Source organism: Uloborus diversus, chromosome 8 (assembly GCF_026930045.1).
Source record: "Uloborus diversus isolate 005 chromosome 8, Udiv.v.3.1, whole genome shotgun sequence".
Classification (NCBI taxonomy): domain Eukaryota; kingdom Metazoa; phylum Arthropoda; class Arachnida; order Araneae; family Uloboridae; genus Uloborus; species Uloborus diversus.
In genome coordinates this window covers 83,749,115-83,763,819 of record NC_072738.1, presented here as the reverse complement: position 1 = coordinate 83,763,819, position 14,705 = coordinate 83,749,115, and the positions used below count along the sequence as shown (strand labels likewise).

General features: G+C 33.4%; 1 protein-coding gene across 1 annotated transcript in view; it reads right to left on the bottom strand.

The window, feature by feature from the left end:
* Positions 1-1,832: 1,832 nt before the first annotated feature.
* Positions 1,833-14,705, bottom strand: part of LOC129228453 (potassium channel subfamily K member 18-like) — a 32,459-nt gene continuing 19,586 nt past the window's right edge. The window contains exon 2 of the mRNA XM_054863134.1: positions 1,833-2,583. Within this exon, the coding sequence (XP_054719109.1) occupies positions 1,833-2,583 (751 nt within the window). The remainder of the gene's footprint in view (positions 2,584-14,705) is intronic.

Below are 14,705 nucleotides of genomic sequence, written 5' to 3'. Positions count from 1 at the left end.
AGTTAATTATCTTACATTGATATTATATGAGTCACATAATTGGTTTTTAATGATATCATTAGTTTCATACTTAATTTGATCTTTATGACTTGCAAAACCATAAAACCATATAGCAGTACCTATCTTTCTCAAGATCTTATAAACCACTACTATGATTGCCAATTAGTTATTTGGTATGATTGCATCAACTATTCTTTAACTAACAAAACACAGCAATGTATTTATTTAAATACTGTAGACTTTTTAAGGAAGCATCTTTTTTGGCATAAAATAATTTAAGAGTGCAAGAAAATTGTATGTGTGTGGAAAAAATGCCTTTTCAAGCAATTCGAATGCACTATTTCAACGATTTGGATACACGTTGGCCAAAACTGACACGTTTTAAGGCTTGTTTTTGATAATGTTTTTTTCCTGGACAAAACAATGTATCTATCTGCCTTTTGAGCAGTATTGCACGTTAAGTAATACAGAAAAATAACGGTGCTAAATCAGTTCTTCACCTTATTCACTAAAACAATTTCGAACAAATAAAATGTACTGCATATTGTCCATATTTATATCCCAAAGCTATACATGCATTAAAATTATCTTGCTTAATTTAATCTGTGTTATTTTTATCTCGTTTAAATGCTCCGACATATTGGGTGCATTTAAAAGACTGTGTGATAAATGAGGAAAATATTTAGATTAATGGGCGGCTTTTACTGAAAACGTTATTTGATTTCAGAGATTTTTGCGTATTTTGGACAGAGTCTAAATTCCCTACCCAGTCTTTTCTTGTCAGTAGGTCACAAACACCTACACCGACACAAATGATTACAGTATAACAATTTGAAACGTATCCTACATTGGGTTTTAAATTACACATTTTGGTAAATAATAGATTTATTTAAACTATTATACAAGCTGAATGTGTTTTTTAATCGTTCTAACTTCAGTGGTTAATATTCCCATGTTCCACAGTTTTATTGAACGTTTTAATAAATCAATAAAACAGAAATTATAAAATATGTGGCTGTTTTGAAAGTTATGTTAGACAAAATCCACATACATGTTTTGATTTCAGAGGCAGTTGTAATTTTTTTCACATAAATTCTTTACAACTTGAACAATTTCTGCAATTTTATATTTTGGTACATTCTTGAGCATTTCCTTTTAAAATGCTTACATCGTTTATATACTTTTAAAGACCTATAGGGAAAAAAGTATACGTTTGTTCAAGTGAATTTTCAAGTCAACATTCATGTCTCATAATTAATTACTTTGTAAAAAAATAACTGTTTCAAAATTATCATACCATTTTAAACACATAAAAGCAAATGCATCTTCAAACATATAAATTTATCTACAGAATCAAGTTTTTGTAATTTATAATTATAATTAAATTTAAATTTGTTCAAACATTTTGATCGTTGCGTAACATTTTCGGCATTTATTATACTGTGTTCTTAAAAATGTTGTTCAGACTTGTTCCTCCTAAAAAGCGACAGTCAGTAATTCAACAAATGCAAGAAGGTGGGCAGTATTAGTAAATGTCTTGTTCTTTCATTCATATAAACACAACAGTATCTGTTTTGATCATGTTACCTGATACCATCAAGCACGCAGATACTACAGTGTCTTTTGAAGAACTCATACGGTGTGTCCTATAAGCATTTCGTATAAAAATTCTTGAAATCCTATTTGTTTGAACATTTTTGAAGAAGAACAACATTTTGATTCCATCAGGGAAGGGCATCCGTTCTGTGGCACGGAGTTCTAACACACTATCCATTTCAAAGAAATGATTCGTTACAGTGAACTTGTGAACCATTTTCTAACTACCAGTATCGTCAGCCCATGTCATCCTCTTCCTCCTGGTCTTTGATCATACCGATTCTTCTCCCACAGTTTCGAACTTTGTGGATGACTTCTTCCTGCATGAGGTTGAAGCACATAGCAATCAGAGCCATCCCCACCAAGAGGTATAACGAACATATAACAAGCTTTTCTTGAGTTCCTTCGTCTGATACAACAGAATCCCCTGGAACGAGGTCACCGAAACCAATTGTACTCAGCGTCACAAAACAAAAGTAGGATCCGTCCAAGAATCCCCACCCTTCCCAAAGGGAAAACAAAACAGCCCCACCCGATATATATCCCACTAAGATGAGAAGACATAAAGTTATTGGAACAGATACTCTAGGTTTCTCGTAGTCTAAGTCCAGGTCTAAATCCGGCATGTTCTCTATTCGAACTTCATCTTCGCTGGGCATGCGCAGTTTGTCTTGAACACCTGGCTCAGAGTTCGGGTGGTGCCTATTTGGAGAGTTGTGTGCCACAATATGGTGCACGCGATAGTTCTCGGAGGGATGGTGGTTGTTGTGATGGCGCCGGCGCTTGTAGGGGTCACTGGAACCACAACTGCATATTCGTCCATAGACGTAACGGAAGGATTTGGCAAGAATGTCTCCGATGTTGGTGAGGTAGAGCAACATCAAGGGAATACCAATGATGGCATAAACAATGGTGGCGATTTTCCCCCAATTAGTGCGGGGAGCTATGTTGCCATAACCTGGAAGAGAAAGAAGAAATGTATTAAAACTGAATAAAATGACACGTTCAGCAAAATATTAACACATGTAAACAGATGATCTGTAACTTTGTAGCCTCACAGCAACAGTAAGATACCTAATCAAAAGAATAACAATCAGACATCTAATTCCAGCAATAACAGTAAGACATCTAGTTCCAGGAATAACAGTAAGATATTTAATCCCAGGAATAACAGTAAGCCATCTAATTTCAGGAATAACAGTCATACATCTTATTCCAGGAATAACAGTCATACATCTTATTCCAGGAACAACAGTATGGCATTTAATTCAAGGAAAACCTTCAGTAAGACATCTAATCCCAGGAATAACAGAAAGATATCCTACTGTTGCTTTGATGCGACAATATATACATTAAATCAAGTATGCTTTAATCCTTTCTAAGACTCAAGGGAAGAAGACTTCCTACTAAATTCATTTAGTTAACAATATGCATAGTTAACAATGTCACAACCTCTGGATAATACATATGTTACCATAGCTGAGGAATGTACAGTTAGCATTGAGTTTATTTTATTTAATGACGTAAAAGCATTTCTTAAGTTAAACTACTCTTTCTCTAAAAAACATTATTATGTACCACTACTAATTTCATCCCCCTGTGTCCATCTCGATTAGATTCTTTTATTCTAAGACTGAATTACTAAATTAATTATTTAAAAGCTTTGTAACACAGACACCAGCATACAAGATGTATCATGAAGGAGAAAACTTTTAACTTTTTCTGTGGATGTTAAAATTTGATATGGACTGAACATTGCTTCCTTACCAGCCAATTTATACATTTATTTACCAGTTCTCTAAATAAAATGTACTGTTGAAACTTTTCATTTCGTATCATATTTTGAAAACATTCTTAAATAGTCAAAACAAAATAAGAACAAACTGATAAGTTTAAATTCTACTGAGTTATAAGAAAGATATTTAAAAAAAAAGTTTAGTATTTAGATTTCTAGAGGAAAAAAAAACAATTAACAGGTGTTTTTGTAGATAAAATACAATGTTAATTTGATTAATGGAATGCATTGTCCTATTAGCATTAAACTCCGATATTTTTTAATTAGTCATTCTAATTCAACGAAACAGTTTAGGCGGAAATTTTACTATATTGTTAAATGTAAATTACAGAACACCGTCATTGAAAAATAAAAGATTATTTTCAGCTCATATAGTAGCTTCTTAAATGCATTGTATAATATTTTCGCGAAATTATACCAGAATTATATCAATTTAAAGGCATCTAGTTTTAAACGATTTCTATTTAACTGATAGCATTGCTAAAATTCAATTAAATCGAGTTCGATTCTGCTTGATCATAGATTTTTTCTCACACTTTGTCTGAAGCATATCATTCTACCACCATAAAAAACAGATACACATAAAGACTTATAACTATTTTTGTGACTTCTGGTTATAAGTCTGTGTTTCTTAACAATGTCCGGTCTGGACCCAATTTAACAATAAAGAGAGAGGTGAAGATATTAGCCTTTATTCAAAATCCAAATCATACTGTTCTTATAACTTTTGTTTATTATTAAAAAAAATAATAAATAAAAAAAAAATCCAAACTTATGCATTCATCGAACAATTAAAGAACAGAATGAATTAAATGCAATTCAAGCAAAAAAAAAAAATATTTTTTGCATGTTAGAAAATATACCATACCATGAGGAAATTCAGTTGTAATAAATATGTTTTTGTACATCAATTTAAATTTTTGTATCCATTAAACGATTGCATTTTCATCAGGAGAACATTTTAATCCAGCTGAGACCGGGAGAAAATTTATGAAGTTTTAATGAATATTTTCATTTAATTGTAACTTAGAACTATCTCAACCGAGTAAACACATGAAATGATTTATACGTATTCAGAAATTAAACTATGTAGGTAGGAACAATTTGAACCGTTTAATATCCTTATTAATGTCTCTTCCAATTCAGAAAAGATAAAATAGAGGGAGAGTAAACTTTCGTTCGTGAAACATAGAAACCAAGTCACGTGATAAATTTCAAGGCGAAGCGTTGGAAGAGATCCGGTTTCTTTCGCTATTTTCATCACAACGTGTCAACCATTCGTCGCTGTTAAGTCACGTGACTTGAGATCTTTGTCCAAACTTTTTATGAGTCAATGATTGGACTTGGACCTTCTATTTATAGATCCTGCTCTAAGGTCTCTTCAGACAGGACTTCTTCAATATTAAATGAAATGTTTGTATTTATATAAAAAAAAATTCTTATTTAGTAAACCCAATTATGATTTCATTGATACATTTTTTAAGGAATTTGAATTTTTGTATGTATTATAAAATTAATTGATTCGAAAGTCCTTTTCATCTATATTTGCTGCACGATTATTCTGACAGCACTGTAAATGCTAGGCAGATACTAACAACAGTTTTACGACTTTGCCAACACTAAAAAATTCTGAAATGTTACTGAGTATTTCCGTGTTACGTTTCGGGATTGTAATGGTTTTTATCCACTTCCTGGAAAAACCAAGTATCATTGTCAAAAAGTTTTCTGAATTGCTATAAGTTTTACGAATGCAGACTTTTCACTGTTGTGAAAAATATTTTTAGCTCCCAGTTTAAAGATTAACTGAACGTATTAATAAAGTGTATCGGATTCAGTTCGATTACGGCTCGTCCATGCTAATTAAGCTCCCAAAGGGGGCGAATAAGTAGGACTACGTTGCTTTGCCAAGAGCTGCAAGCAAGCAAGTAAATTTCTCCATACGTACATGCAGTTCTGGATTTGCTTTGGCCACGTTTGCAATGCTACTTACGGAACTTTCTTAATAAATCGGGAAGGTGCCAAGCTATTACATGATACCTACCGAAGTTTACTCTAAAATTCCAGATACACGACTGACTACAAACGGGAAGATTTTCTGAAATTTTTAGGAAGGTTACCGAGTTTTAGAGAAAAACGTTTCTGGTGCTTGTAAGGTATGTTACTGGTAGAAATTGGGCACATCAGCTGCACATTATTTTCCAGGAACGTTTCTGAATTGTTTTTACAGTAAAGTTAGGTTTGTCCACGGCCGCACTTAATTCGCCTATACTTACGGGCCTAGACAATTTATGAATTTTCTGTGTTAAACCGATGCAATTAGTAGCCTAAGATGATCTGCTCTTCTGGAAAAATGCGAAGCTTTATATGTCGCCTGTTTTAACCGCAAAAGACGCTGAACCCAATCCTGCGTATCCACCAATCACTGCGAAACTTCATATGTCGCTTATTTTGACCGCCGGAGGCGCTGAACCCAATCCTGTGTATTCATCAATTAATGACAACGTTTCAAAGTTCCTTTATTTTTGATTGAACAGGGATTGGACATTTTGATTGTAAGAACATAAAACAGAGAGAGTCTGTAGCGCCCTCTTTGTTGTCATGAATTTCAGTGATTGCCACGGCCTATAAGATTTAAGCGCTGTCATGGTTTGTCCTAACTATAGTTCAGGTGAAAGCCAACAAGAACAACTCTTTAAATCCAATTAGGTTAAATAGGGAACGGGAAGATTTCTTCTAAGATGTTGAAATACCGACAAGACTTGATTAATTTAGTTTTGTTTGTGATTTAATGAGTTAATTGATACATTTTTTTTAACAATTTGATTTTTGTATCCATTGCACAGCTCGAGTTTCCCTCAAAAGTCCTTGTCATCACGATGAGATCAAGGTCAACGATTACAACTCTTTACACACACCTGAGTTAAATAAAGCTGATTCTTGTTCTTAGATGCTGAAATAGTGACAAGAAGTTTTTCATTAAAGATTACAAAAATAACATCACAAATAAAGTGTCTCATAAAAATCGATTAAAAAACAAATGTGGTTCCATTTGCCGAAGCCCAATAACTTCGGGCAGAGCTTGCATTTTGCTCCAACCTGCCCCTATCTTCCATCCGAATGATGTGAAGTTTTAAAAGAGTCCCGAAAACTAATTCAAACAAACTGGTTGAGGAAGATAGCACAGGAGGTTCCTTGCTAAGGAAATCGATTCCTGGGACAGAGTGGAAAAATAATGAATGGGGCAGAGACAATGTCGTGGAACCCAAACAACGGCTACGGGTGCAGTGAATAGGTGGTGGGTAAAGAAAAACTAAAAAAGAGGTGAGATAAAGAAAAAAAAAAAGAATCGGAACGGTGGGCAATAATTACCGGAGTCGCAATGAATGATGGGGAGTTGTGAAACGTGGCGTTCGATTTCGGATTTTTAAGCGTCGCAAAGTGAAAGAAAAAGTTTATGGAATGGAATTTTCTTCCCAAATTTATTGCATGCCGAGTTGGTTGCTTTTAATATCAGTTATCAAACACGAAAGTGGCATCTTGAAATGACAACTTAAAAGAAACAAATTGAAAAATTACTCTGATGTATTTTACATTAAGTTTTAGTTTATTTACTGACACATGTTGATAAATGGCTAAGATGAGCTTTATCGCAACGATTTAAGAACAAGAAGCATGTTCTTTAAATTAACTTAAAGATATTGGTTTCAATTTCCTCAAAATCAATACACTACACATACACGATAAAAGCAATATGGCTGCTTAAAAATACGAATATCTGGATAGTTATATTGATAAGTTCAAGCAAAGAAAAGAAATTGGTCTTTTCTTTCGATTCATTTTTAGCCTACTTTCCCAGTAAAAGTCAGAAAGAAAAGAAGAAAGCATGAAAGAAGGCTTAGTGCTTCTTAAAAATATAGCAAAAAAAAAGGGCAAAAATAAATAAAATTTATTAAATAAATATGGAAAAATTAAAAATTGGAAAATAGGGTATTGAGATGAGGGAAAATGTATGTCGGTCTGTCTGTCTGTCCTCCCTATTAAATTCTGAATGAATAGTCCGATTCGAAAAAACTTTTTTTTTGTTCGAAAGTTCTCGGCGAGGACACCTGATTCCCAGATTTTGATTTGAACTACTTTTTGTCCAATTTTGAACAGTTCAAAAAAACTTAACATTAGCTCCTACGGGGAGATTCAAGGCAATTCCGAACTGTGAGGCTAATTTGCTTCAAACAAACTTTGTAGGAAAAAGCATTTGATGAAAAACTTGTACATGAAATATCGTTTTGATTTGAACAATTTTCCTTTCAATTTTAAACAGTTCAAATCCCTTAACATTAGCGCCTACGGGGAAACTGAAAGTCAATGTAGATTCCGTACTTGAAGGCGGATTTACTTCAAACAAATTTTGTTGGAAATAGCTCTTGACGCCAAACTCCAGACTTTAACTCCAAGAATTTAGGGGTACTTGACTCCGACTCCTGTGCCCGACAATTAATCGTTCTCCGACTCCCCGACTTCGACTCTGACTTCGTAGCTTAGGCAAAAATGTATACACGGAGGACAAATGACTGACTCCGATTCTTAGATATTCGACTGCAACTCCTTTACCCCAAAAAGAATTGACCCCGACTTCGATTCCGCAGCTATGGTTTTGACTGTGAAATAATTATTGTTGATCTGACTTGTTTTTATTTTTGCACTAAAGTTTTAATTTAGGTATTCAGTTTTCGACGAATAACCTCGAAGTCATTTATGTTTCTACATAAAGATATGCGCAGACTTTTTTTTTTTTTTTTGACAATGAAATTTATTTCTTTAAATTGACATTTTATTGTTTTTATTTATTTTAGTAATTGCATTTATTCATTTAAAAATTGTTTTTGGCAACAGGGGAAAAAGAAACGATTTTTTTTTTTTTTTTGATATGATGTATTTATTTTAATGAGCTTATTAATTTTAGTTATTTTTTTTTTTCGTTTTGAAAGCTGTTAAAGATTTTTTTAATGGAAAAAAGTGTATTAGCTGCTTTGTTTAAAAGTTGCTGCTATTTTTCTTTTTTTACGCATCTAACATGCTTTATTCCTAGAAATCAGCTTAAAGTATTTTCAAAATATGCTTGAAAACATTTGCGATTTTAGCTACTTTTGAGAATATTGATCAGGTACTAGAAAGTAGTATGGGTATACGGGAAAGTAGGCTCGTCTAGTTCTAGAGAGAACTTTTTGTTATGACAAAAATCTATGACATGAATATTTCCTTCAAAACAAAAGGTAACACTATTCATCTAACAATGAATTAACTGAACATTTTTTTCAGTGCAATGTCACGTTTGCGGTATCACTAATAATGCGGAGATAAGATTAAATAAATATAATAAATGAAGCAATTTTGATTTGAAGAATGTATTAACTACTAGCTTATTACCCGGCGTTGCCCGGTTGCTTCTCAATGCAACATATCATTTAGGTAATTAAATGGATGAATTCTATCTAAATGACAGTAAAAAACTGCATTCACACCACTCGAGGCTCAAATTTTCATAAGACTGTAAATAGTACAGAAAGTTGAGCATTTGCAGGAAAAATAGCATCAAGTAAAACGAAAAAGCGTGAGACATGTTATCGGGGTTCTGTCATTCTGTCAACGATATTCTTTGGCTCTGCCGTGTCCACTGGCACGTTGTCTGCGGTTGAATCAGACGGGCGGTACATCTAATGTCTTAATGCAGAGACAAATGATTGTCTTGCATATCTTGTGGGAAAACCTTTTGCGTGGTGCTTCGAATACGAAAACCGTTGTGCTGCCTTTGACGGTTTTGTATACCTCAAGACATTAAAGCATGCTATAGTACTCTTCACAAACATTTTAATCTGGAAAAAAAAATCTTGGAGTGTTTTCCTAGAAAGAGTCATGAATAAATTCAATGGCTTTTACAAGTTACAAATATATGCAAAATATGCCACCGTTACACTATTTTCAGATATAAAAATCATCCTCAATGGCCCAAAAGCTAAACAGATAGTCCACTGTACAGAAAATAAGGAATCCGTTAACATTTCGTTTTACGGATAATTGACCGTGTTTTTACTTTCAAGGTTTCACGTGTTAGGTAAATTCATTTTATAATTTTTTGTAAGTGTTCAGGAATGTAAGCACATTCTCTTACCGGTGATAATTTGCTAAAAGGAAAAACTATTACCTCGTCTAAATCGGGAAAAAACACTCGAAAAATAGCCGACAGCGTGAAATTTCCTCTTTAACAGTATCCAGATGGGTCAATAGGTAATATTTTCTTTTTGAGAAGTTTGCTGGTTTTTAGGAATTATTATTATTATTATTATTATTTTGTGAAGTGTTTGAATAATTTTCAATGTGTTAAGATCTAGGAGAGGATATGTCAGTCGCAGTAGTAGGCCGCGTGCATTGAACCCGTATTCTGCACAAAAGTAGTATTTGTGGCTAGTTGGGAACTTTTTTTTTTTTTTGGACTTCGTCAAAGATTTAAAAAAACATTAGTTTGGGTGTCAGGTTAAGTTGAATTTTTTTCTATTCTTAATTATAATTTAAATATTATTTTTCTATTTACTTTCTCTGTCAATTCCGTGCATTTCATATTAAAATCATTCTCGCAAGACTAAGATAAAATTTCAAATTATTTTCTTCTTTTTTGAATAACATGGAAAAATATGGAAAAAGAAAGAAAGTTATAATAAATTATTGTTATCAACTACTAAATGCCTATCTTATATTAAATGCATGTTCTTCAGAATCCAATGTCTGCATATTCGTCTCCAACGTTATGACACTGGAACTAATTCTACTTTCTGATCTTATTCTTTAAGCAAACAACGGGCCACATGCACCAGCTTCGCGGGCTGAAATGTGGATCGCGTCTTCACTGCGATGTAATTGCGGATTGGTTATCCTATTCGGAGGCTGCTGTTGGTTCGAATAATGAGCATAAACGCCTTGAACTAGGCTTAAACGAACAATGAAGCAGATATCGTGTCATTGAACCTGAGAGTTCCTAAAAACTGGCGGATGAGAAAAATTTATCTGACCAGTGAGAGGCCGTAAACATACAGCAGATAAATTTACTTTACCTACCAGTTTGTTCGCACTCTCAGCTTCAATGAGGTGACTTCTGCATCCCTCCCGAATGATTCGATTCCAATTCGCGAAATTCTCAGCAGGATGGGAATCGTAACCTCTGGATCGCTTAAATCGGCTGTCGGGTATGCGTCGTGTAGTTTTGCTACAGGTGCGACAGTCTGTGGCCCGATACTATGGAAAATGTTTGTTTACAAGTATATGGTGCGCGATACAAAATTAAATAATGCGAAGCTTTGTTTGCAAGTGCAATGTTACGAAATTAGAGAAATGACAAGAAGTCTAATTTTGGTTTACCTTGGTTTAAGATAAAATAACTTTTGTCTTTTTAAATTACGGGTTGAACCATCTCGAATCTCGTTGCTAGAAACAGCATTGGGAAATTACTTTCCTAAATTGCTTTTAAGAGTCATTACGTGTTTAACTAAAACCGCCAATTGTGTTATGCTTTTTTAATATTACCACACATTGTGATCTTCCGCATCAAATTTGAATTTGAAACAAATTCTCCTTTTTTTATTACAAAAAAGCCGCTAGAACAATTACCGTGTTTGTCCACCGTGTTAATTCATATAACCAAATTTTTACCAAATAAAGTTCAAATATGAACAGTTTGCTCATTAACGGGTATTTATATTCTCCAGTTTCTGTTTTATTTTTCAGATTGATACTTCGTTCATTTTATGTATATAGAGCAAATTTTCACGGAATAAATAAACCTTGCTTCGCCCGTGTCTCCAATCTATTTAGTGCTGCGTCTTCCCACGTTGTGCGGTATATTTTTTGTATTTTTGCGTGCGATGGCCCAAACTTCTGCCGATGTTCTGCGAAATTAAAAACGCGCAACTCCATTTTACATTAAAGACTTTCCATTTATCCATACCCATATTTTTACCTTTCCATAATAAACCTGTAACATAGGTGAAATACATTTATCAAACATATTCACATCATGACTCTAGGTATAAGGTTAGATATTTACATTTCTATGAGGTTTGAATGATTATATAAGCAATCTAATAGGTTCATATTAGAAAAAGTCAAAAAGTTCCATTACTTTTAATTTGTCATTGCTCGATTTATTAAACAACGATCTATACGCTGGACCAGCCAAACCCCATCCGTCTTTCTTAGGTTAATCCAGATAGACAAAAATCAGTAAATATTTTAATCTTTTTTTCAAAAAAAAAAAAATCGACCCTAAATTGCTCTGTGGCGCAACATTATCCGCCAAAAAGTATCGAATTATGGAAAAAAAGAGAACTTAATAAAATCATGCATTGAGCTGAATAATCTCGAACTTTTTTTTGTTTATACTCCGTTACTTGATAAGCCGTGACCTTGAAAGAAGCGTTTTCAATGTGGTGACGGTTCCTAAAATGTTTTTCGTTAATACCTCCTGTTCTACTGCACGGACTTCAATGATATTTCGTACATTGGCCGCATTTGGCTGTCTAAACATAATTATGTAGCAAAAAATAGGGGTTCCTATTTGAAAATCAAGAGTTGGTGCTTATTTTGCTTTGTATGTGGTCCCTTATCAAAATTTTACCTAAGTAGTTTTAAAGAAGACTTTAAACCAAGACGGATGACACCTTTCTTTCCTTTCTAGCATGTATAATGGCCGAATTATTAAAAGTGTTTCGTTTTTATTTTTCTATGACTGTACCTTCAAGTTGTTTGTAAAATAAAAGCATGCATTCAATAAATTTTACAGTCACTGAATGCGGCTTGTACTCTACTGTATCTATTAAAAAATTAAAAGCAAAGCTTTTGCATTTAATGTGCCTGAATTACTCTCAATGCATGTTTTTGTATGATTGAAAATAAGAATAATCCTCTGTATTTAATAACTGCACACAACAGTAACGATATGTCGGATTTAAGCTCTTCAATTCGTACCAAATGACGAGAAGTTTAAACTGTTATGACCCAAATAAGCATCGTTTCGCCATCAAAGATCGTCATTAGCAGCAGGTCTCCATGCACTACCCTTTTAACCAATGGAAAATGTTGTGTAGAAATCTGAAGCACTTTAGTATCAGTCTAATCCCCCCTCCCTCATCCCCTCATTTGCTAGTAAGTTGGAAACGTTAAATGAATATTTATGAACGGGAAGCAAATGAGCTTTTACAAAGCCGTGAAAGGGACATAATGCGCTTAGCTTGATGAACTAAATGAAAAGATGGAGCATTTCTGTTGAATATTTATGGACAAAGCAAAACGCAAAAGCTTTGTTTTTTGCTGCGAAACAATGTATTTATTTCAAGTGTAATTAGTAAATTTGAAGCGCATGCAGGAATCATTGCTGTGAAAATGCGGTTTGTATTACATAAATTACTGGCGGTACCCTCACGACTTTGCCTGTAGTAAAAAAGTAAAAGGTCATTTGGTAAGCCTGTATATTTACAAATAACGGATGATCTCACGTGCTATGTTCATTTGCTCACCCATGTTATGGTAGTTTGGTCGTCCACGTTGTCTTAATTTGCTTGTCCACGTTATGATATTTTACTCGTCCACGTTTTGATAATTTGTTCGGTAAAATGTTCTTAAAATGGGAATAGGAAAGGAACAAAAAGCCAAGCAAGAATTGAAAGTAAGAAACGAGAATTTTACTCGCCTGCAATTCTTGCAAATCAATGTAGTTCATACTTATTCGCTCCCTTGGGGAGCATAACCAACATGGGCAGGCCGTAACCGAACTAATGCCGATACATTTTATAAATACGCTCAGTTAATCTTTAAACTGGCAGCTAAAAATATTTTTCACAACAATGAGATATCTGCATTCGTGCAACTTGTAGCAATTCAGGAAACTTTTTGACAATGATACTTGATTTTTTAAAATTATTAATATTATTTTTACTATTATTCAGAGGAGGAGGGAGGAAAGTGTAAGAAAAAAACGTCATGTAATTTTCTTTTAATTTCATCAAATCTCTTAAACGTAAAGTTCATTTTTTATAAATTTTTCAGCTTAAGAATGCACTGGGAATATTTATTACTTCAACAAGGTTTGTTACAGGTATTTTGCCAAAAAAAGAGTAAACAGGATTCCAGTTTTTCTTATTTGGATTACCAGGTAAAAAAAGTACTAAGTATTCAAGTAAAACAAGGGCATTAGCTCTGGTTTTACTTGTTTTAAACCAATGTACTACAATGTACTGTAAACTAGAACCCATTTTTTTGTGATTGTCCCTGTTGTCAAAAAAACGCCATGTCTAGATGTAAACTGATTTTTTCTCTAGCTTGTAAAAGTTTAAAATGCGCAAATTACATAATACAAGGCAGATACATCGAAAAAAAAATTCTAAGCAAAAGTTACTCTCTACCAAAAGAATGTTGTTAAGAATACATAAAAAGAAAAAATTTCTAAATAGATATAGAAAATATAATTTCAAAACGTTCTGTAACATAGGAAAAATGAAAATATCAGAAGACTATTACCTGCTACGCAGATTATGTCCTTAATTTTGCTTAGTTCTACTGTCAAAATCTCACTTATAAAAAAGCTTAGCGAAACCAAACGAATCTAGATTTTGCACTTTCAAAGCAAATGTATCGTTTTAAATTCATTTAAGTAAGTCTCTTTAGTGTAGCCCCATTGATTAAATGTAGCCTTTTTTATACAGCTAAGTAGTGTTCGTCATCAATGTTTCAGTTGCCTGAGTGGGCACTGAAAATCATTCCAGGTGTTCTCTGTTAAAAAGAAAATGTACGGATGTGGATTCCGCGTACAACCTAAAGTGCGCAGCACATCATTTGCGTTAAGCTTAAGCTACAGTGCTGGCCAAATAATTAAACTAAGACTGTTTTAAACGCAAATTCTTTATTGATTACATAACTATAGACACATTAACGAACAATGAAATAATTATCTAATATTTAGTATGCATTCCCTTGTTCTTGATGAACATTTTAAGTCTTTTTGGCATACTTTTCACAAGGGTTACACCATTTCTTAACTTTTTAAAGAAGGAGGTAAAAAATTGTTTATACTCACTATTATATATACTCACATACACATACTCACTAATTACCTAAAACTAACTGTAAAAATAACAGAACACACTAATAAAAAGAACTAGTGAACGGTTTAAGCTGATTGAGGTTATGTTGATGGTTCGGTAGATAAACGAAGAACATAAACAAAGCAGACAGTGCTGCCACCTGCATTAAATTATGCTAAAATAACGTAATA